The sequence below is a fragment of the Carassius auratus genome, linkage group LG30F, assembly GCF_003368295.1.
Source record: "Carassius auratus strain Wakin linkage group LG30F, ASM336829v1, whole genome shotgun sequence".
Lineage (NCBI taxonomy): Eukaryota > Metazoa > Chordata > Actinopteri > Cypriniformes > Cyprinidae > Carassius > Carassius auratus.
The window spans coordinates 2,709,419-2,733,286 of record NC_039294.1 but is presented as its reverse complement, the minus strand read 5'-3'; the positions used below and the strand labels follow the sequence as shown (position 1 = coordinate 2,733,286).

General features: G+C 34.2%; 4 protein-coding genes across 5 annotated transcripts in view; 2 read left to right on the top strand and 2 right to left on the bottom strand.

Moving 5' to 3' along the window:
• The first annotated feature begins 627 nt into the window (after positions 1-627).
• rpain (RPA interacting protein) lies at positions 628-3,936 on the top strand. The gene is made up of 7 exons (XM_026240601.1): positions 628-803; positions 1,659-1,844; positions 2,029-2,101; positions 2,242-2,356; positions 2,436-2,499; positions 3,596-3,736; positions 3,816-3,936. Exons 1-7 carry the CDS (start codon positions 732-734, stop codon positions 3,843-3,845), a joined length of 681 nt encoding a protein of 226 aa, XP_026096386.1. The 5' UTR covers positions 628-731; the 3' UTR covers positions 3,846-3,936.
• Positions 3,937-4,529: 593 nt separating this feature from the next.
• LOC113068033 (complement component 1 Q subcomponent-binding protein, mitochondrial-like) lies at positions 4,530-7,482 on the bottom strand. 2 transcript variants are annotated; one of them, XM_026240598.1, is made up of 6 exons: positions 7,168-7,482; positions 6,560-6,710; positions 6,263-6,350; positions 5,977-6,069; positions 5,775-5,903; positions 4,530-5,021 (listed from the first exon to the last, which is right to left on the bottom strand). In XM_026240598.1, the coding sequence occupies exons 1-6, from the start codon at positions 7,373-7,375 to the stop codon at positions 4,872-4,874; spliced, it is 819 nt and encodes a 272-aa protein (XP_026096383.1). In that variant the 5' UTR covers positions 7,376-7,482; the 3' UTR covers positions 4,530-4,871. The 2 variants fall into 2 exon arrangements, with proteins under 2 accessions (XP_026096383.1, XP_026096384.1); XM_026240599.1 differs by having other exon boundaries at positions 5,775-5,900; positions 7,168-7,480.
• An 895-nt stretch (positions 7,483-8,377) lies between these two features.
• Positions 8,378-10,208, top strand: znhit3 (zinc finger, HIT-type containing 3). Its single transcript, XM_026240609.1, has 5 exons — positions 8,378-8,539; positions 8,658-8,695; positions 9,032-9,094; positions 9,219-9,302; positions 9,387-10,208. The coding sequence occupies exons 1-5, from the start codon at positions 8,472-8,474 to the stop codon at positions 9,578-9,580; spliced, it is 447 nt and encodes a 148-aa protein (XP_026096394.1). The 5' UTR covers positions 8,378-8,471; the 3' UTR covers positions 9,581-10,208.
• A 482-nt stretch (positions 10,209-10,690) lies between these two features.
• The window catches only part of myo19 (myosin XIX), a 42,339-nt gene continuing 29,161 nt past the window's right edge, over positions 10,691-23,868 (bottom strand). Inside the window, exon 23 of the mRNA XM_026240575.1 lies at positions 10,691-11,745. Coding sequence (XP_026096360.1) covers positions 11,632-11,745 — 114 coding nt within the window. The 3' untranslated portion in view covers positions 10,691-11,631. The remainder of the gene's footprint in view (positions 11,746-23,868) is intronic.

The following is a 23,868-nucleotide window of genomic DNA, read 5'->3' as shown; positions in this document are numbered from 1 at the left end:
ACCTTATTACTATTATTAGCCGCTATTACCAGTAAGAGTAAACATGGCCTCGTAATTGAGATTTTTAAATAAACATGCACTTTTTGCATCTATCTAGTAAAACGGATCTGTAAATTGTTACATTTGTTGAAAGACTAAATAAATAAATAAATAAATAAATAAATATATATATATATATATATATATATATATATATATATATATATATATATATATATATATTAAATAGAAATAGACATTTATTTCACTTTTATCATTAATAACAATGTGTATCACAAAATGTAAAATAAAAATTTACTAAAATGAAACTAAAGACACTACGCAAGAAGGTATATAATAATATAATATAATTTGATCATATTTATTTTCATTTCAGTATTTATTTAAAAATTAATATTTTTAAATTGAATCACTATTTTATCACAAGTAAACAAAATAACTACATACAAAATAATTCTTAATTAAAATAAACAAATAAATAAATACAATTTGGTTAAAAATGTATATGTACATGAAATTAAAATATACAATAATAACATAGACTAAATAGATTAAATAGACTCGCTTGGAGAGTAAATGGACTACAAATCCCATGAACGCTGAAGGAACGTCCGGTAATGTGTGACGTAACCGGAAGGTTAAAAGCCGCAGATTGGCGTCCAGTAGCTGATGTTATTTTCGTGTTTTGAGTGCTAGAGTTCTGCTTGAAGTGTTTATAGTTTAGTCAAATCATGGACGCGGTACAGAAACATAGATCCATGTACAAAGGCACGACTCCACCATGGAAAGAAACATACCGGAAGGTAAAACGTCGTGTTCGCTCGCTTCTGTGCTGAGGAATGTCATGTTATAGATGAAAGAAACTCATTGTCTTTTGAATATAGGAAATTGACGATTAGATTTAGTTTTAAGACACCGTAATGAGAATTAGTTTCTTCCTTATGATGAATACTGAATATATTTACCAGTCAGAAGAACATGAAAAAACTCAAAGCCTTGTATAACCGACCAAAACACAAAGTACAGATATGGATACATTTGTGTTACTAAAGATTACTAAAGGATACATGTGACCCTGGACTACAAAACCAGTCATCTCTCTCCATTGGTGTATGGTTTGTTAGGAGGACAATATTTGGCTGAGATACAACTATTTGAAAATCTGATAAAAAGATAAATAAAAAAAAACCTTTTTAAAGATTTCCAAATGAAGTTATTAGCAATGTGTACTATTACTAATCAGAAATGAAGCTTTGATCTATTTACAGTAGGAAGGAAATGTAAAAAATATCTTCATGGAACATGATCTCTTAATATCCTAATGATTTTTGCCATAAAAGGAAAAAAACTATAATTTTGTCCCCTGCAGTGTATTGTTGACACTTTAAGACTGGTTTTGTGATCCAGGGTATCACATAATAAAGTAAACCCTGATATTGAGTAATATTATGTGGAATGTAAATATCATATTGCATGGTTGATCTAAATTTATTTTAACCTGTATAATTGTCTTCCATGAAAAGTACAAGTTTTGGAAACCAGGAACCGGTCGGGATGACATCATTATAATGCATTTGTAATTGAGCTGCATGATCTCTCAGTGGTTGTGGTTGAGCGAGGCTTTGAGTGATGATCTAACGTGTGTTGTGTGTCTCCAGCGCTGTGTGGAGCGCTTGAAGAACAGCCGCTCGAGGTTACTGGAGAAGTTCAGACAGATGGGAGAGGATTCGGGAGGATCCAAGCACTCGCTGCTCGTGCACGAGGTGATGGAGGAGGAGTGGAGCGCCCTACAGTCGTCCAATCACGGTCTCCCCTCGCTCTGGACCGGAAACGGCATCACAGATGTGCGTTTTGATTTTGAATTTTTTATTTTATTTTTTTTTTTACATGAAATTCTCATGTCCTTTATATTTTAGGATAAAAGCAGACCGTGATCTAGTGCCTTTAAACTAAAAGTATCAGAAAAGCATTATTCTTATTCATCTTTATATGAATGAATCATTTCAGACGTGGGTTTTCACTCCTCAGGTGTTCACTGCACAGCAGGAATATGACGAGCTTTCCGCGTTTGAGGAAATTCAGCAGGAGCTCATAGCACAAGGTTACATCAGCATATACAGTTGTAATTTTTTCTTCATATCAAGTTGTGAGTAACCTGGAAATGTGAGCCAATGGTGATGTAAAAGCGCTGGTAGAAGTGTAGGGCTTGTGTTACAAGCTGAAGTTTCTCTCGTCCTTCAGAGCTCTTGATTCTGGAGGAGTATAATAACAGCCTGCGGTATGAAGAGCAGTATATAAACTCAGTTTTGGAGGGAATGGAGGTCTCTGGACAGATCATATGCCCAGTGTGTCACGCGTAAGTGTTTGCTGAAGCCATCACCTGCTAAACCTATCTTTATTAATTAAGTTTCTAATGTTTTTCTCTGTATCTGCAGGAATAATCTGACAGTCACCAGTCATTTTACATCATGTCCGTGTGGTCTTTACATCAACACGATTGTAAGTGGTCACACCGCAACTTCCTCTGTATAGATACGGTCTTTATTATTAAATCATGATTTGACTGGTATGGGTGGAGTAGAATATAGTGAATACATTTTCTAGAATAAAGTATAATTGAATGTAGTATTTTATTAAGTTTGGCAGTGACCACTAGATGAATGCACTGGGAAATCTTGGAGAAGTATATACCGTATTTTTCGGACTATAAGTCGCATTTATTTAGAACCAAGAGAAAACATTACCGTCTCCAGCCGCGAGAGGGCGCTCTGTGCTGCTTAGTGTAGACTACAGGAGAACTGGGCAGCATTAGAGCGCCCTCTGGCGGCTGGAGACGGTAATGTTTTCTCTTGCTTCAGGTCTCTTTGTTCATTTCTCTCGGTTCATGTCAAATTAATTTTGATAAATAAGTCGCACCTGACTATAAGTCGCAGGACCAGCCAAACTATGAAAAAAAGTGCGACTTATAGTCAGGAAAATACAGTACTAACCAGTGTTATTTTAATATCATTGAGAGACTGTTGTGTGTTGGGTTTTTTTTTTTTTTTTTTTTTTTTTTTTATATAATTTGTATATATATTTTGAAGTATTGTATAGGGCCCTATGAAATCGGTTTTTATTTTCCCCCCTAAATTTCATGATTTCTGAAAAAAATCCCTAAATTTCCCCCCTAAATTTCATTTAAGTTACATTTGAATAATCAAATCAAGTCTAATCAATTGAATTACTAAAACTGTAACAAATTAACAATTTATTAACTTCTTTGGTTATAGGGCTTTATAATCATTCTTGATTTATAATTTAATACAAAATTAAATTACACCAAAGACAGTGGTGAACAAATGAAGACATAAAATATTAGCTTATTTAATCTATGAAATTTAAAATATAATTGTAAGGTTATTTTTTAATTTTTAGTTATTTTAGCATCATTAGTTAAACTAAATGAAAATGGGAATTGTTGCTTCAGCAACTAGATGAAAAACTAAATCACACATGCAAACATTTCCATTTATCCAAGATGTATTTTTCTTTATGGTTTACCATATTTACTAAAGCGGTGTGATATGAGCATCTTCTCATGTCTCCATCACAGGGTAGGAACGTCACAGCTGAGATTTTACAGAATCTACTAGAAGAACGTGTGACCGAGCACATGGAGGACTGCGTTCATAACCCCAGCTTCTCTATGGCCTTCAACACTGACGGATCCCCAAACCTCATGATCAGCTGCAAGGTACTCGTACGGTTTGTGTTCTGTATCATGATGATGAACTCAAAACTCTTGAAAGCTGTTGTAATGCCTGTGTTTGCAGGTGTGTGACTATCTCTCCGTCGTCCTGTGAGCCGTCCATCCACACTGCAGACCGTTTGGTGGACGTTTTAAATGTTGTGAATATTATTTCTGTGAAATAAAGTATTATTTTTAGCCTTGAATTCACTACCCTTATTTGAGTCATCATGTAAAATGACAGAACTGCAGATCAAACTCTTGATTGTCCTGATCTAGAATCTGCTATTTAGTGTTAAATTCTCACACAGCTTATTTATCCACAAGCTGTTCTAGAAACAATCACATCTAAATCAGAAGTAAAGCATGTTAGAAATATGATTTTTACATTGTGACAAGCACTTCAAAATATGATTTTGGCTTAAATTTTACTTTTTGTAAGTGAAAAGAGTTTGTCTTATGGTGGGGTTTGTTGTCCTTCAGTTGTATTTTGATTTTACACTGACTAAAAAAAATATTGCAGTATTCTTCATTGGGAATATCTGTTGAGCAGTTTTACATTAATCTGACTTTTTGCATTAAAGAATGTTGCATAATGTCTCATTCAAAAATCATAATGGTCTAAAAAAAAAAATTCCTTTTGTAAAATATATACTGTCGTTTTTGGATTGGTTTTTGGTGAATTAAAAGATTTTAGATTTTCCGCATACAAGGAAAAAAAGCTTTTTTTTTTTAATGGCTCAGTCTATAGTGAACTCATTTATGCATCAATGAAAAATACTGGTTTCCAAACCACTTCTTACAGTTTCTTGCAAATTCAGTTACTTTTATTCAAATTGATTCATTAAATGGAAATGCATGAAAAATGCAATAATGGACAATCATGTTCTTTTCACTTTTAGCAACATATACTGAAATCTTGACAATCAGCCCAATATTTCCTCAGTTTTATTTTTTTCATGAATGTTTAGTTCACACTCTTGGTTCCCGTTAACCCCTGCGGTGACATCTGAAACGTAATGGGTGTGCACATAACTTGAAAACATGATATAAAATTAAATACAAAACTCTTCTGCCATCATCTTCATCCTATCATCACCTGAGCCAGACACATCACACATTTGTGTGAAATCTAGACCGATTATTTGCATTTGACGAAAGTGCTGAGATCTTCCAGGAACTTGATGTACTCCTGATGCTCCAGCGCTGTGCTCAACGCCATCAGCTCATCCGCAAACGTGTTGTCAACTCCACGGTCGGCCAGGAAGTCCATCAGATGGTCATACAGGGTCTAAAGAGGTCAGAGGTCACATTTGTTCTGGGTTCTTTTGTCTTACAAAAATGTACTTCTTCAGGCAAAACATTTATTTTCCAATAATTCTGTATTCAGTTTTAATATTAACTACGTTTAAAAAAAAAAAAAAAATCATAAAGCAAGTCTATGAAGTATAAAAAAAAGTTATATATAAACCTAAATTTGTATAATTCATGACTGAAAACATTTTGTAACATATTGATGTACCATTTACATGGTAATGCAATGTCTGATTTAAAATGGGTTTCAAAGGATGAATTTTGAGATTATGTTTTCAAGTGACAATTTCAGATGATTTCTAAAGTGTGATAAAGAAAAAGACAACAAACAAGACTTTTTTTTGACAAAGATCAGAACTCCTGTTATAATGTAGATTTTAGATGTGCACTCTTGTCATAAATTAATCTATTACTTTTCCTACATATTTTTAACAAAAAAGATTGGTAAAATATCTATTTAGGAGTCTTAGACCTTTCCAATGATATATAGTTTGTCAAGATTAGATTAGATATAGTGAAGTAAACGTAGGCAGCCCACAGGCTTACTGTTTAAAAAAAAAAAAAAAAGCAAAATTGTGATGTTCCTAAAAATTGGGAATTATTTAAGGCAACTAATATTTGTGTCAGAATTTCTTCCAAGTTAAATCAAAGATTTATTTTGACATGTTGCAGTTTCAATGACCGTATTTCTGAAATGAAATGGTGAAATGTCCTTCAGTGAAGCTCTCACCCAGTCCAGAGAGTCTGTGTTGAGCGTGTAGCTGGTTTCCTTCCACTCGGCGTCTCCCTCCGGCTGGAAACTGACCTCACGGATGGTGAAGATGTCACTCTCCTCCTCAGCCTCACCGTGACTGATCTGCTTTAGATATGAGATCCAGTCAGTTTTCATTCTGCACCTCCGCTCACACTAATCTAAAAGCACAGCAACCCACCTCATCCTCGGGGAAATGACAGTCGAACACCAGTGAAGTCTTTGCTCCTTTGGTCACTTCAACCACAAAATTAGGTGTAGAGACAATTTCAGGCTAGAAAAAAAAGAAAGAAATGCATTTATGACTCTGCTGAACTTGTGATTTCATGTTGCAACCTTCTTTTGATCAAATCTCGGTTTCATTATTCTATATGCATGGGATGGCAACGGCTTGAACAACATTAGGTAATCCTGATTTCATATTCCATGATATAATAAGCTTGTAGAGTATGATTGCATTGCTCTACCTCGTCCTCCGGACTCTTCTGCGTGTGCTCGGGATCTTCCTCCAGCTGCGGCGGGATGCTGTTGTTCACATTGAATGTGATGGTAACTCTGCCAAACACAATCCCACCGCATTTATTACAGCAGAGCATAAATATGATCACTTCGTGAATTTGCTCAATGCATTTATTAATAAGCATTTGCTTGCGCATGCCTTGAATGCAGTGCAACGGAATAAAACATTTGCATAATCTGAAAGCAGTAAGGCACATGTGCTTCATTATTAAGAGCTGGACTCTGCTGAAGCACACGATCCTTACTTTTCTCCGGAGAGCGAGCGGGTGAGTTTGGCCTCTGTGCCGTTGAGCTCAAGTTCCCAGCCGCCGGATATTTTAGGAAGACTCTTGTTCTTCTGGATCTTCTTTTCTTCTTTGATTTCATCAGTGAGAAACTCTGCAAACGCTTTATCACCTGCAGAATAAAGACAGAATGAATAAAACACTCAAGACAACGTACATGCATGCTCTACTACAACACTAGTGAACATGTCTCAGGGGTACGTCTCAAGGTCACGCGTTTGACTGAAAACATAGTAATATTATAAAACATACAAATTAACATTGAAACATTTTATTTATTCTTTCAATTATGTTTTTATTTTCCTTTTTTATTTGAATTAATTATTAAGAAATTTAGTTTATATTTTTTTTTATCCGTTTTAGTTATTTTCGTAGATGTAATGATTAAACTAAATGAAAATGTTTCCTTAGCAACTAGCAGAAATAAAATATGCATAAGGTTTGTATAAAATAACTTTAATAGTTAGTGTCTATAACTTTACCATGGTAGTTTTTAGATAGGGTTTACACTTTTACCATAAAAATACGTTTGTCATGGTAGTTTGTGGTTTGTGTGGAGCAGTGTTTACCCTCGGTGTGCAGACTCCAGGAGCCGCTCGACAGTGAGGGCAGAGCCCGGGTCGCAGTGAGCAGCCTCGGCCTGGATGCGGACGCCGCTCCGCTGCTGCTTAGGCTCCAGATGGATCTGCAGAAGGCGGGTCTGACGGCGGGAGCGGACGGCACGGAGCTGGAGACCCGGGCTGCGAGCTGAACCGCGCGGCTTACACACTTCAACATGACGGAGGCAGTGTGTTCGTTTGAGCTCAGAGCGCCGATCACACTGACTGACACACACGTGGGGAAAGGAAAGGAGGACACCGTGACCTCAGAACTCTACACCGGAAGCGCTCGGAAGCGGAAATTACTTAAAAGTCCTGCATGCTGCATCAACAGCATAAAGAAACAGTTGAGCATGTATTATATAATTGTAAATGGAATGTTCTTCCACCAAAATATAAAGAAGTGCACTTTAAAATTGTGCACGATATTTATCCTTCGAAGGAATTTCTGAGATTAAGATTAGATATAGATTGTAATATATGGCAATTTTGTAATATGGATGTAGAAACTGTTGAACACTTATTTCTCCATTGTTATCTGGTTAATTCGTTTTGGACTATGTTATTCGATTAAATAAAGAATTTCTATTTTCCCATCGACTACATGGGACATGCTGAAATTTGGAGTTCATTTGGAGGATAAAAGTTTAGACTTTGTTGTAAATTGTTTACTTCTTATATTAAAATACCTTATTCACAAATGTAAAGTTCTGAAAACAGCACCCCAGTTTAAACTACCAGTTTTTTTTTTTTAAAGCATGGCATGTATACAGAGGTCCTGAAATTATGAGATGTGATAAAGCCAAGAAATTATGTGATTTGTTTAATAAGTGTGATTTTGTTTAATCCCCGTATGGTGGTTTATTTCTCTTTTATAGTATATATATATATAAAATTATATATATATATATATATATATATATATATATATATATATATATATATATATATATATATATATATATATATATATATATAATTGGGATAGGATTTAATAGAGATAGAATATTGGATATTTATAAAATACACTCACATGTTTAATTTACTGGGTTAAGTGAAATGATTTAAATATATAAAATATATCAAAACAAAGAAAATGATAATAAATAAACCGTGACTGCATAACAGCAACAGTAGGTGGCAATGTGCACACGGGATGCAACGCGCCCAAAAAAAAAAAAAAGCGGAAGAAGAAGAACAACAACATAAGTCAGATAAACACGTGGTTCCAGTAGCCCAAACATTGTTATATTCTGTTTGTTTGTTGGTCAGTTATGCAGCTTTGTGTCGTTTGTAGCGAGCATGTTCCTAAATACAGATGTCCAACATGCAGAATCAGATAGTAAGTCATTTATTCATGCTCGGTAACTTCCTGTTTATACCATAAATATACCTTTATCAGCGCACTTTTGCCTTTGGAAAAAAAAAATACCAATCAAATAACATTCTTTTCCTTCTAGTTGTTCAGTGGGTTGCTTTAAAAGACACAAAGATGATGGTAAGTATCTACTTATACGTATCCGATGTCATATTGACAATAACTTCGAATATTTTAGATTTCATGCAAAATTTACAATTGGCTTTTATCCAAAGCGATTTGCGTTAGATTCAGTGTTGACGCTTCATTTCACACATTCCCTGGGAATCGAACCCATGACCTCGACGTTGCTTGCGACACGTCTTACTGTTTCTACTTGTATATAAAAAAATATATATTTATTTTATATTTATTATTTATTATTAATGTAATTATTATGTAATAGTATAATACCTATATTAATGTATTCGTTTATTTTATTATTACCTATTTAAATATTTATCCTTCCTCTGATAGATTCATGTCATCCAGTTAAAGAATCAGATCCAGCCTCCAGCAGCTCAACACCAGTCAACAGCGGTGAGGAAAACATCATCACTCAGGCCTGTGACACATTTACTGCTTCATAGTTGTTCAAGAGAACCTTACTGTCTCCTTTAGAGGATGAATTTGAAAATGAAAAGTGAAATGTGTTTGATTTCAGCTGAAGAGCCGTGGACTGTAGAGGATCTTCTTGATGAGGACAGTCAGACTGATAAAGTGCCACTGCAGAGACTCCAGCAGCTGGGTATTAAATGATAAACACTGTTCACATGCTCTGTAATGCTGTTTTTGTGAGGGCAGTAACAGATATTCAGGTTTTCATTCTCAGGTGGTTCAGAGGCGCTGAAGGGGCTGTTGAGGAATCCTCATCTCCGGCGGTTAATGATGTCTGTGGACTCAGCTGAAGATAAAGCCAAAGCCATGAAAGACGCCATGCAGGAGCCGCTGTTCGTGGAGTTTGCTGATCAGTGCTTAAAAATTATTGAACCCACAGAAACCGAGAAAGACGATGATGAATTCTGATCCGATGGAACGGTCTCATATTGAATGATTGCTAACGCAAATGCATCAAACTTTTACAAAAATGTTGAGGTAATAATGTAAAATTTCTATCACATCAATGTTTTTGAATGCAAACAATGTAATGCAATGCAAAAATTAAAATTAGCTGACAATGTTTTTCACCCTCAAACCAATCCAAGATGTAGATGAGTTTGTTTCTTCATCAGATTTGGAGAAATGTATCATTGTATCAGTGTCTCATCAATGGATGCTCTTCAGTGAATGGGTGCCGTCAGAATGAGAGTCCAAACAGCTGATAAAAACATCACAATAATCCACAGCACTCCAGTCCATCAGTTAATGTCTTTGGAAACTGTGTGTTTACAAGAAATAAATATTGCTTCCTCCAGTAAAAAGTTGTCTCGTCTGAATCAGGAGAGAAATGTGCACAGAACAAGCGCTGTTTACAAGCCGAAACCGTTCTAGACAAATATGTGCATTGATCTTGATGTGAGAGACAACAGATGGACTTTTTCACCGAAGGAAGCATCATTATGGATTATGGACTCACATAAGTGGTGGTTTGAAGTTAAAACGTATTAATGCTGGATTTGTTTCAGCTCCGCTCTTCTCCAGATGTTAATTGATGGACTGGATTGCTGTGGATTATTGTGGTGTTTTTATCAGCTGTTTGGACTCTCTTTCTGACGGCACCCATTCACTGCAGAGCATCCATTGATGAGACACTGATGCAATGCTACATTTCTCCAAATCTGGAGAAGAAACAGACTCATCTACATCATGGATGACCTGAGGGGGAGTATATTTTCATTTTTGGTTGAAGTATTGTTTAAAGAGTTAATCTTCAGAGTAACGACAGAATTCACACAACGGTTTGCTTTTCACAGGTTTAAGAGATGCTGAGAAACTGTAGATAAAATGTATATTTATATCTGAAAAATGAATTTTACAATAAAATTGCTCTCAAGCTTTCTAGCATTTAGTGTTCCAAGTTATTTTTGTTAACAGTGCATGATTTCTCAACATATTGCTGAGAATTTGTGTTGTCACAGGCAGTAATTAATTACATGGATTTCATATTTCAAAATGCAGAATGTGTAAAAAAAAGACACCAAAAGACACAAAAAGCCTGTAATAATCTTTAGTAGCATTATCAAAGCTTGACAAGGTGTTTGACATGGTTTGTTAAAGTAGTGCTGTGTTGTACAAAAAAAAAAAAAACTGTTTAAAAGTCATGTTTTGCTGATTTATGCCCTGAGATTATAAATATACAGAGATATTGATTATATTTAGTCATAAAAGAAGCTTGTGCATGCAATTAAATGTTAAAAAAAACAAAAAAAAACACGTTATCTAAGGAGGAACGATGTGTTGTGTCTGTGAGCAGCTGGTGATTGAAAACATATTTCAGTCTAAAACAGCAAAAAATGCTAAATCTTGACAAAACGAGTTCAGATACAAATGCAAAAAGTATATTAACTCCATTTGCTTTGGTAAGAGCATTAACGGAAATGCTGAGACAATGGTTTTTCCCAGTAGTGTTTGTGCAATGAAAAAAGTAAAAAAAGATGCCAAGAAAAGTGTACAAAACTTGTATTAACATTAAGAATACTATATTCTCCAGTATCTCCCTCAGTTATCATTATAACTCATTAATAACATTGTTTTAAAGCCTGTTATCAGTTTGTAACTGATAATAACAAATATCAAAATTTTAAAAACACCTGATTTTGGTATATATTAGCAGCACATCATGAATAAAAACTGAAATCTTATCTACAATTATCACTTTTTAAAGCTGTGCAAGAAACATTATTTAAATGATGACATTATCATGCTATTATAAAGTAATAGTTATAAAACGCTTTACAGTATATACTGATTGAATGCAGCAGAATTAAAAGGCACTTGCTGAAACCTGAGAGAGTAAATACAACTAAACACTGAATTGCACAAACATTAAGGCAGCAAGGCTAAATGGTTAATATCACTTAATGTAATCTATTTCAAAGGTGCACTGGCTGCATGAAAACTTTTAACAGCATGAAATGTCAGGTTCTCTCCAGCAGGATCTGGTTGAATCCGGTCACCAGGTCTGTCTTGTGCACCGGGTGCATGTCAGCGTAGAGCAGCGGAGACCTCTGAAGATGCATCTTAATGGAGCCCTGTCAAAACAAACAGTTACACTGCAGTTAAAGCAATATTTCAGCTTGTTCTCAGAATAATTTGAGCATAAAAGCATGATTCACTAAAGAAAAATTCTATATAATATTACATCAATATGTGTCAGGGTTATTGTAGTTAACTATTTAGTTTTTTTATTTTACTTTTGTATTTTTTTAAATTCTTTATTTTTGTACTGTTTTGCCGTGAAACTAGCAGAAATATTTAAAGTTCTAAAATCACTAAAATTAATAAATACAAATTTATAAAAACTTACAGACATAAACTAATAAAAATGACTTTTCAATGACTAAAACTTTAACCAAAGTTAAACTGAAAGCATAAGAGAAAATTAAAAAAATCTAATTCAACATAAAAAAACATAAGAGTATATCAACACTAAAATAATACAGATCACAGTGTCTTCTAAACACATTATTTAAAAACATTATTTTTTTTGTAATAAATCTAAAAAATAAATCTAACATAAAATAGAACAAAAATTTAATAAATTAAATGAACATTAAAAATGTTACTGCTGCAACTAAATTAAATTGAAGTACTAAAACTACTAAAACAAATAATCTAAATCTAATAAATATAAATATTAAATGAAAAACATGAAAATGTTACCTTGGCCAGGTTTAAGTTGAAGCACTAACATTTTTAAAACTAAAGTATAAATACAAATAAGTATAATTTTTCACATAAAAATTACAATTATAAATAAAAAAGCACATAAAATTACTAAAACGTAAAACCTGAAATTAAAATGATAACTGAAAATATAAAAACAAATTCAAATATTAATAAATACTTTAACAGTATATAAATAATACTAAAACTACTGACAACATAAGTGTAAGCTGTAGGGATGTTCATATTAACCGGTTAACCGTTAACCAACCGTTAAGAACTTTGACCGATTAATACAATCATTTAGACGGTTTAAAGATTCATTTATTTATTATCAGTAATTTCTCTTATTACTGTAATTATTACTGTAACTCTAATTTATCTAAATATTTAAAAAGGTTTGCTGTATGTTTAAAATATGCTACGTGTAGAAAATAATTTTAAAATAGTGTAGAAAAGTCGCGTATAAGTCACATTTTATTATCTAATTCAGAAATAGGCCTAATGTGGACAAAATGTTTACAAAAATAATAATAAGCTGTAAACATAGCTATCCTATTTTAGTTCCCCTCGCTCCACAACAAATCTTTTCAATTAACAGTATTTAGAAAAGAACAAGAGTTAAAAATATAGCTGCAAGCAGCGATGGCGGGCTCAAGCCACCAATGCCATCACCACCCCGGTGGCATCAGGTAAACTGTGCCCAGCGGGCACATGCATTCACAATATCCCTCTGGCAGTGAGGTTTTAAAGGATAGAGGGGAGCGTAGAGGGGAGCGTGCATTTGCAGTGGCTGGGCCACGACTCTGGAATACCCTGCCTTTAGAGATCAGACTGGCTCCTTCCTTGTCTATTTTTAAATCTTTGCTAAAAACTTTTTTATTTTCCTTAGTGTACTGACTACTGTGTTATGCTACATTTTGAAATGGGTGGTTTTAAATTTTTTGTCTGGTCTATTTTTATGTATGTGTAATATTCTTGCTCTTATGTTAAAGCACTTTGGTCAGCCAGGAGGCTGTTGTAAATGCGCTATACAAATAAATTGAACTTGAACTAGAACTTGAACTTGATATGGCAGTTAAAGGGTTAATCCGAATCATCTAGACTTTAAAATCACATTCACAGAACAATATATATATATATATAACTTTAGTAACACTTTACGATAAGATTTCATTTATAAACATTATGTTAACATGAACAATATTTATATAGCATTCATTCATGTCAGTTAATATTCCAAACTTAAACATTAAAACATTGTTTTATTGTGATTTTTTTCCAAGTACATTTTACCAATTCCAAACCATATCAATCTTAATAACTACCATTATTTTTTATTTAATCATTTATGAGTGCTATACAATAGTCCAGGAAAGCTGGAAGAGAAAAACAGGTCAAGAAGAACTGACAAAAGAATTGCAAAAGAATTAGGAATTAATGTGAAGATTAATTTTTAGTCAATTCTGCAAGACAGACTTTCAGGAAAGGAGGTGGAATAAAAATGAGCTCCTAAATCTTAATCCTGGATTCTGGAAGATATATTCCTCAAACTATCGGACAAGAGGAGGTGGTGCTGGTCCTTCACGAGTCAGTCTAATCTGTTCATTAAGCCTATATATAAAGTCTTAATATATAGTATTTCACAATACTTCATGGTATTCGAATTAAATCATTTTTTGGAATCTTAGATCTCTCAGAACCTGACACATTGTAATTCTAAGACTCCAGGAAAGTGGCAGTTCTGTAAAATGTTGGCGCTGGAGACTAAATGCTCACTGATAGTTTCACACCTAATTCACTTAAAACACACACAAACACACACACACACACACACACAAACACACACACACAGTGACAGAGGGACAGAGTGACATCAGATGTATGTTTTTTAATTTTCTGTCATCCATATAATGTTGTATAGTCATGAAACTATGCATATTTCCTCAGAATGACTTGTCTTCTATGTGTACATTTTTTTGAAGTGTTTAGAAGCTGCACTTTTTTTTACTGGTTCCTTTTTTACTATTATTTCAAAAAATCACCACGACAAAACCATTCAAGCTATCCAAAATTCATTCACACCTGTTCTGTAAGATTAATTCTTTAAACAGTGGTAAAAGAGGATGTGGTGCTGATCCTTCAAGAGTCACTCAAAACGTATCTGTCCATAAAGCCTATTAAGAATTATTCTTAATATACAGTTCACAATACTTCAGCTTGTTATTCTAATTAAGTGAGGGTCATTTTATCAGTAAAATTCCTAAAATACATATTATTTTATTTGAAAGATTTCTATAAATTATTTAAATCATACTCGTTTCTCCAATAATTATTTAAAAGTAATCCTATTGCTCCCTCTGGTGGCCATTATAGGTACTAAGAATTGCAAGCTTGATTTATAAGTTATGATAGTTTTAATTTTATGCTGGCTCTTGAAAATGATAAAGCTATGAAACTTACTGTGCTTCCTTCAAATGAGGACTTCTACTTATATAAAAAATTATGAAGAGTTAGAATGAAAAATTTTAAAGATATAGTAAAATAACTATTGTATTTTTTATGTTACTTTAATAAATCTCTATGGCAACACCATTTAAGCTATCCTAAACCCATTCACAATTTAACATCTCAGTATATTGGCATCATGTTGAAAAAGGAGTATGGAGTAGTATGAGGAGGAGTATGAATTCATTTACAGGCTGATTTTATCATAAATCCACAATAAAATTTCTGAGTTCTGTATCAATCTGTGTTGTTGTTTGTTTATTTTTATCTTTTATTTTTCATAGGAAGATAACTGACCCTTTACTCTCCTTTTTAATAAATGTGCTTATAAACCAAGGACAAGCTATTTATAGCTGTATTTATAAACTGCTTACTACTGACTATTAATATTGGGACAAGGCTTTATAAAGCATGAACTGACTATTTACTAATGAGTGCAGTTATTATAAAGTGTTATCAATGAATTTGCTAATGTTAACAAATTAGACATTATTTTACAGTGTTATCAAATCCTTAAATGACTCATAAGCATTTGTGAAAGTTCTGCTTGCATTACAGCTTAGTATTGATCTGTGAGCTGAACAGATTTACTGTTACATCCATGAGATTATGTAAATTCAAATAAATATAATGTCACAGGATGTCATAGGTCAGTATCAAATGAGTTTGAAATTATTATTTGCAGCACAAATAAGGTTTTTTTAGGATTTTTAAAAATCCCTAAAACTGACAGAAAAAGGTTAAGGCCTAAGCTATTTCTATGTGAGTGGCTAAATTTATTTTTGTTTTTATAATTGTAATACACAAACTATGAAATTATACAAAATGTATAAAAAGGTAAATAAATAAATACGCACACATTAAAAAAGCAGCCAAGTCGAATGAGTTTCCTTTTTTATATAGATTAAAATTGAAGACAGAAGCAAGTGGTAAATGTGGTCACTTTAATATTCAAATCCAGTAGATCCAGTTTATGTTCACGTGGCTGTTTTCGTTTATATTCGCCAAGCTATTATGTGTTTTGAAATAATCTTGTCAGTGATGTGTTCGTTCGTACGACGAAAGGCAGAATCCTGCAGCTCGAGAGATATGTTATTCTGCCAGTCGCGCTTTCAAATAGTCTTGCACACTTAAACAGGTCACAAACACCTGCATTTAGCTCTTGTAGTGTTACAATGGGTTTATTGTGTGCATTTGTGGTAATATTTTATTTAAAATAGCTCTTAAACAAGAATAAATTCGTTTGTTTTGAGCTCGACACTGTACGCGCTGATCGGAGGCGTGATTTCAGATAGGCAGCTGCAAATATTTCATTTTCACACAAACAGTTCAAAAACATCTGAATTTAGCTCTTGGTGTGTTCTAATTGGTTGATTGTGTGATATCGCTGTAATAATTTATTTTTAAAAGCTTTAAAACAGGAATAAATTCGTTTTTTCTGAGCTCTTTACTCCAGACGCTCGTGGTCACAGCGGTGATTCATCTCTCCTATTTCTCACGTATCTCTGGCCAGAAATTATTTATCCATGAGCCCTGAACCGGTAATAATCAGATATGTTGGTTTAGCTTGTCAGTGTGAATTAAATCTAAGTATTTGTTTGTATTTTTAACCGATTTAAAAGTGAAAGTAAAAGTCCGGGAATTGAACCTGTAGGGGCGCTATTTCTCTCAGACAATGGAAGTCTGAAGCACATATACTCAAACAGAGGGACAGAGTGAGATGAGATGTCTGACAGTTTTTTAGTTTTCTGTTATCCATACAGTGTTGTAAAGTCGTGAAACTATGCATATTTCCTCAGAATGACTTTTTCATCTGTATGAAAAAATTCTTTGACGTGTTTGGAAGCTGCAATTTAAAAATACAATAATGATTCCCTTTGTAAGGTCATTTAAAAAAATCACCACGGCAAAACCATTCAAGCTATCCAAAATCCATTCACAATTTAAGTTCCTATCAGAAATACTGATGTGTGTTCAGAGTTTTGTGAAATTCTAAGTATGTTATTTGCCTCAAAATCACCTGAGAAGTATTCCAGTTTGACATGTTGCCACGCCAACAATTTTTTAGATATCAATATCCCCCTTGCAGATTTATATCGGCTGTGTTTTAACATTATTCTGATGAAGTTTGAAGCAAATCGAGTAATAATAAGATGCTGAATTCAAATCATTTTGAAAATGACACACTTCCTTCTGCCAGTTGGTGGCGCTATAACTTTGACTCCTAATAGTCACATATATGCGATCGACATCATACAACGAATAATCTGATGAAGTTTGATTAAAATCAGGAAATGTATGTGGACGGTATTAGACACTTCCTGTTTCTCATTTCTCGCCATAATTTCAACGCCTCGCCACGAGCAAACCGTTCGAGATATCAAAAATCCCCTGGCAATTTTTCATCCCCAGTGTCTTGAGATCATGTTGACCAAGTTTGGCGGCAATCGAGAAAAAAACCTATGACAAGTATTTCAAATTCCAGAGCATGCGCTTTTTACATAACTCTAAATAGCTGACTTCCTGTTGGGTGGAGCCTATGACATGCAATACGAAAGTTGTTCGGCACGATGAGATCTATATGTGTACTGAGTTTCATATGAATATGTGCAAGTATGTGTGAGCTATACATCAACATTTCTGACTGTGTTCCAGGGGGCGCCGTAGAGCCCCTGTGCCACGCCCGGGTCCCAGCCTCTGCAGGCTCCTAAAGGCCACAGATTCCAAAGTGTGCGCAAATTTTCAAGAGTTTTTGAGTATGTTAAGGACCCCAAAAGCCCCCACAACTTTGACGAAAAATTTGAATACTAAACCCTAAATAGCCAACTTCCTGTTGGGCGGAGCCTATGATATGCAATACAAAAGTTGTTTGGATTGATGAGATTTATATGTGTACCGAGTTTCATTCGTCTACGAGCAAGAATGTATGATATATGGCCCTCCATATTCTAGGGGGCGCTGTAGAGCCCCTGTGCCACGCCCGTGTATCAGTCTCTGCCCGGCCCTAATGGCCGCAGGTTCCAATCTGTGTGCCAATTTTCAAGACTTTTTAAGCACGTTAAGGGCCCCAAAAGCCCCCGAGACGTTGGAAAAAAAAAAAAATAATAATAATAATAATAATAAATATAGCTGCAAGCAGCGATGGCGGGCTCAAGCCACCAGTGCCATCGCCACCCCGGTGGTATCAGGTAAACTGTGCCCAGCGGGCACATGCATTCACAATATCCCTCTGGCAGTGAGGTTTTAAAGGATATGGCAGTTAAAGGGTTAATCCGAATCATCTAGACTTTAAAATCACATTCACAGAACAATATATATATATATATAACTTTAGTAACACTTTACAATAAGATTCCATTCATAAACATTATGTTAACATGAACAATATTTATATAGCATTCATTCATGTCAGTTAATATTCCAAACTTAAACATTAAAACATTGTTTTATTGTGATTTTTTTCCAAGCACATTTTACCAATTCCAAACCATATCAATCTTAATAACTACCATTATTTTTTATTTAATCATTTATGAGTGCTATACAATAGTCCAGGAAAGCTGGAAGAGAAAAACAGGTCAAGAAGAACTAACAAAAAGAATTGCAAAATAATTAGGAAATAATGTGAAGATTAATTTTTAGTCAATTCTGCAAGACAGACTTTCAGGAAAGGAGGTGGAATAAAAATGAGCTCCTAAATCTTAATCCTGGATTCTGGAAGATATATTCCTCAAACCATCGGACAAAAGGAGGTGGTGCTGGTCCTTCACGAGTCAGTCTAATCTGTTCATTAAGCCTATATATAAAGTCTTAATATATAGTATTTCACAATACTTCATGGTATTCTAATTAAATCATTTTTTGGAATCTTAAGTCTCTCAGAGCCTGACACCGAGTAATTCTGGAGACTCCAGGAAAGTGGCAGTTCTGTAAAATGTTGGCGCTGGAGACTAAATGCTCCCTGATAGTTTCACACCTAATTCACTTAACACACACACATACACACACACACACACATTACCCACAGTGACAGTGGGACTGAGTGACATCAGATGTATGATAGTTTTTTTTTAATTTTCTATCATCCATATAGTGTTGTATAGTCATGAAACTATGGTCATGAGACCAGTCATTCTGAGGAAATATGCCTCAGAATGACTGGTCTTCTATGTGTACATTTTTTTTTTTTAAGTGTTTAGAAGCTGCACTTTAAAAAAAATAAAAAGACATTTACTGGTTCCTTTTTTACTATTATTTCAAAAAATCATCACGGCAAAACCATTCAAGCTATCCAAAATTCATTCACACCTATTCTGTAAGATTAATTCTTTAAACAGTGGTAAAAGAAGATGTGATGCTGAACCTTCAAGAGTCACTCAAAACGTTATCTGTCCATAAAGCCTATAAAGAATTATTCTTAATATACAGTTCAAAATACTTCAGCTTGTTATTCTAATTAAGTGAGGGTCATTTTATCAGTAAAATATATACAATTCATTTTTTTTTTTAAAGATTTCTATAAATGATTTAAATTATATTCGTTTCTACAATAATTATTTAAAAGTAATCCTATAGCTCCCTCTGGTGGCCATTATAGGTACTAAGAATTGCAAGCTTGATTTATAAGTTATGATAGTTTAAATTTTATGCTGGCTCTTGAAAGTGATAAAGCTATGAAACTTACTGTGCTTCCTTCAAATGAGGACTTCTACTTATATAAAAAAATATGAAGATTTAGAATGAAAAATTGTAAAGATATAGTAAAATAACTATTGTATTTTTTTATGTTACTTTAATAAATCTCTATGGCAACACCATTTAAGCTATCCTAAACCCATTCACAATTTAACATCTCAGTATATTGGCATCATGTTGAAAAAGGAGTATGGAGTAGTATGAGTAGGAGTATGAATTCATTTACAGGCTTTATCATAAATCCACAATAACATTTCTGAGTTCTGTATCAATCTGTGTTGTTGTTTGTTTATTTTTATCTTTTATTTTTCATAGGAAGATAACTTACTCTCCTTTTTAATAAATGTGCTTATAAACCAAGGACAAGCTATTTATAGCTGTATTTATAAACTGCTTACTACTGACTATTAATATTGGGACAAGGCTTTATAAAGCATGAACTGACTATTTACTAATGAGTGCAGTTATTATAAAGTGTTATCAATGAATTTGCTAATGTTAACAAATTAGACATTATTTTACAGTGTTATCAAATCCTTAAATGACTCATAAGCATTTGTGAAAGTTCTGCTTGCATTACAGCTTAGTATTGATCTGTGAGCAGATGTACTGTTACATCCATGAGATTTTGTTTTTATTGTAATACACAAACTATGAAATTATACAAAATGTATAAAAAGGTAAATAAATAAATACGCACACATTAAAAAAGCAGCCAAGTCGAATGAGTTTCCTTTTTCATATAGATTACAATTGAAGACAGAAGCAAGTGGTAAATGTTGTCACTTTAATATTCAAATCCAGTAGATCCACTTCAGATTTATTTCTCAACAGTTTATGTTCACGTGGCTGTTTTCGTTTATATTCGCCAAGCTATTATGTATTTTGAAATAATCTTGTCCGTGATGTGTTCGTTCGTACGATGAAAGCCAGAATCCTGCAGCTCGAGAGATATGTTATTCTGCCAGTCTCGCTTTCAAATAGTCTTGCACACTTAAACAGGTCACAAACACCTGCATTTACCTCTTGTAGTGTTACAATGGGTTTATTGTGTGCATTTGTGGTAATATTTTATTTAAAAAAGCTATAAAACAGGAATAAATTCGTTTTCTCTGAGCTCTTTACTCCAGACGCTCATGATCACAGCGGTGATTCATCTCTCCTATTTCTCACGTATCTCTGGCCAGAAATAATTTATCCATGAGCCCTGAACCGGTAATAATCAGATATGTTGGTTTAGCTTGTCAGTGTGAATTAAATCTAAGTATTTATTTGTATTTTTAACCGATTTAAAAGTGAAAGTAAAAGTTCGGGAATTGAACCTGTAGGGGCGCAATTTCTCTCAGACAATGGAAGTCTGAAGCACACACACTCAAACAGAGGGACAGAGTGAGATGAGATGTCTGACAGTTTTTTAGTTTTCTGTTATCCATACAGTGTTGTAAAGTCGTGAAACTATGCATATTTCCTCAGAATGACTTTTTCATCTGTATGAAAAAATTCTTTGACGTGTTTGGAAGCTGCAATTTAAAAATACAATAATGATTCCCTTTGTAAGGTCATTTAAAAAAATCACCACGGCAAAACCATTCAAGCTATCCAAAATCCATTCACAATTTAAGTTCCTATCAGAAATACTGATGTGTGTTCAGAGTTTTGTGAAATTCTAAGTATGTTATTTGCCTCAAAATCACCTGAGAAGTATTCCAGTTTGACATGTTGCCACGCCAACAATTTTTTAGATATCAATATCCCCCTTGCAGATTTATATCGGCTGTGTTTTAACATTATTCTGATGAAGTTTGAAGCAAATCGAGTAATAATAAGATGCTGAATTCAAATCATTTTGAAAATGACACACTTCCTTCTGCCAGTTGGTGGCGCTATAACTTTGACTCCTAATAGTCACATATATGCGATCGACATCATACAACGAATAATCTGATGAAGTTTGATTAAAATCAGGAAATGTATGTGGACGGTATTAGACACTTCCTGTTTCTCATTTCTCGCCATAATTTCAACGCCTCGCCACGAGCAAACCGTTCGAGATATCAAAAATCCCCTGGCAATTTTTCATCCCCAGTGTCTTGAGATCATGTTGACCGAGTTTGGCGGCAATCGAGAAAAAAACCTATGACAAGTATTTCAAATTCCAGAGCATGCGCTTTTTACATAACTCTAAATAGCTGACTTCCTGTTGGGTGGAGCCTATGACATGCAATACGAAAGTTGTTCGGCACGATGAGATCTATATGTGTACTGAGTTTCATATGAATATGTGCAAGTATGTGTGAGCTATACATCAACATTTCTGACTGTGTTCCAGGGGGCGCCATAGAGCCCCTGTGCCACGCCCGGGTCCCAGCCTCTGCAGGCTCCTAAAGGCCACAGATTCCAAAGTGTGCGCAAATTTTCAAGAGTTTTTGAGTATGTTAAGGACCCCAAAAGCCCCCACAACTTTGACGAAAAATTTGAATACTAAACCCTAAATAGCCAACTTCCTGTTGGGCGGAGCCTATGATATGCAATTCAAAAGTTGTTTGGATTGATGAGATTTATATGTGTACCGAGTTTCATACGTCTACGAGCAAGAATGTATGATATATGGCCCTCCATATTCCAGGGGGCGCTGTAGAGCCCCTGTGCCACGCCTGTGTATCAGTCTCTGCCCGGCCCTAATGGCCGCAGGTTCCAATCTGTGTGCCAATTTTCAAGACTTTTTAAGCACGTTAAGGGCCCCAAAAGCCCCCGAGACGTTGGAAAAAAAAAAAAAATAATAATAAATATAGCTGCAAGCAGCGATGGCGGGCTCAAGCCACCAATGCCATCGCCACCCCCGGTGGCATCAGGTAAACTGTGCCCAGCGGGCACATGCATTCACAATATCCCTCTGGCAGTGAGGTTTTAAAGGGTATGGCGGTTAAAGGGTTAATCCGAATCATCTAGACTTTAAAATCACATTCACTGACTTCACTGACTATATATATATATATATATATATATATTTAGTAACACTTTACAATAAGATTTCATTTATAAACATTATGTTAACATGAACAATATTTATATAGCATTCATTCATGTCATTTAATATTCCAAACTTAAACATTAAAACATTGTTTTATTGTGATTTTTTTCCCAAGCACATTTTACCAATTCCAAGCCATATCAATCTTAATAACTACCATTATTTTTTATTTAATCATTTATGAGTGCTATACAATAGTCCAGGAAAGCTGGAAGAGAAAAACTCCTTATATTCATGTGCAGAATCATTAGGCATGTTTTCTTTTACAGATGAAATGCGCTAAAAAAAGAGTTTTAACTCAAACGTTTTTAACTCAAAGTCGAAAATTATGAAATACCCATGAGAAATATCAAACACAAATGCAATACAGAAATGGATAAGTTAAGATTTGACCATTGTACAAAAATGCTGACTGGGTCATGAGGTCAGAAAAGAAGAAGAAAAAAAAAAAACAGGTCAAGAAGAACTGACAAAAATAATTGCAAAATAATTAGGAATTAAGGTGAAGATTAATTTTTAGTAAATTCTGCAAGACAGACTTTCAGGAAAGGAGGTGGAATAAAAATGAGCTCCTAAATCTTAATCCCGGATTCTGGAAGATATATTCCTCAAACCATCGGACAAGAGGAGGTTGTGCTGGTCCTTCACGAGTCACTCTAATCTGTTCATAAAGCCTATATATAAAGTCTTAATATGTAGTATTTCACAATACTTCATGGTATTCTAATTAAATCATTTTTTGGAATCTTTGATTTCTCAGAACCTGACACATTGTAATTCTGAGACTCCAGGAAAGTGGCAGTTCTGTAAAATGTTGGCACTGGAGACTAAATGCTCCCTGATAGTTTCACAACTAATTCACTTAACACACACACACACACCACACACACACACACACATTACCCACAGTGACAGAGGGACAGAGTGACATCAGATGTATGATAGTTTTTTAATTTTCTATCATCCATATAGTGTTGTATAGTCATGAAACTATGCATATTTCCTCAGAATGACTTGTCTTCTATGTGTAAATTTTTTTTAAGTGTTTAGAAGCTGCACTTAAAAAAAAAAAAGACATTTACTGGTTACTTTTTACTAATATTTAAAAAATCACCACGACAAAACCATTCAAGCCATTCAAAATTCATCCGCACCTGTACTGTAAGATACATTCTTTAAACTGGTAAAAGAGGATGTGGTGCTGATCCTTCAAGTCACTCAAAACGTATCTGTCCATAAAGCCTATAAAGAATTA

What these genes read in the sequence shown, in the direction of transcription:
- rpain (XM_026240601.1), top strand. Translation starts at nt 732, where the DNA reads ATGGACGCGGTACAGAAACATAGATCCATGTACAAAGGCACGACTCCA. An exon ending in GGAAAGAAACATACCGGAAG is followed by an intron (nt 804 to 1,658) that starts GTAAAACGTCGT and finishes GTGTGTCTCCAG; the next exon opens with CGCTGTGTGGAGCGCTTGAA. An exon ending in GCAGGAGCTCATAGCACAAG is followed by an intron (nt 2,102 to 2,241) that starts GTTACATCAGCA and finishes CTCGTCCTTCAG; the next exon opens with AGCTCTTGATTCTGGAGGAG.
- LOC113068033 (XM_026240598.1), bottom strand. Translation starts at nt 7,375, where the DNA reads ATGTTGAAGTGTGTAAGCCGCGCGGTTCAGCTCGCAGCCCGGGTCTCC. An exon ending in CTGGAGTCTGCACACCGAGG is followed by an intron (nt 6,711 to 7,167) that starts GTAAACACTGCT and finishes TTTATTCTGCAG; the next exon opens with GTGATAAAGCGTTTGCAGAG. An exon ending in ACACAGACTCTCTGGACTGG is followed by an intron (nt 5,022 to 5,774) that starts GTGAGAGCTTCA and finishes TGACCTCTTTAG; the next exon opens with ACCCTGTATGACCATCTGAT.
- znhit3 (XM_026240609.1), top strand. Translation starts at nt 8,472, where the DNA reads ATGCAGCTTTGTGTCGTTTGTAGCGAGCATGTTCCTAAATACAGATGT. An exon ending in CCAACATGCAGAATCAGATA is followed by an intron (nt 8,540 to 8,657) that starts GTAAGTCATTTA and finishes TTTTCCTTCTAG; the next exon opens with TTGTTCAGTGGGTTGCTTTA. An exon ending in TAAAAGACACAAAGATGATG is followed by an intron (nt 8,696 to 9,031) that starts GTAAGTATCTAC and finishes TTCCTCTGATAG; the next exon opens with ATTCATGTCATCCAGTTAAA.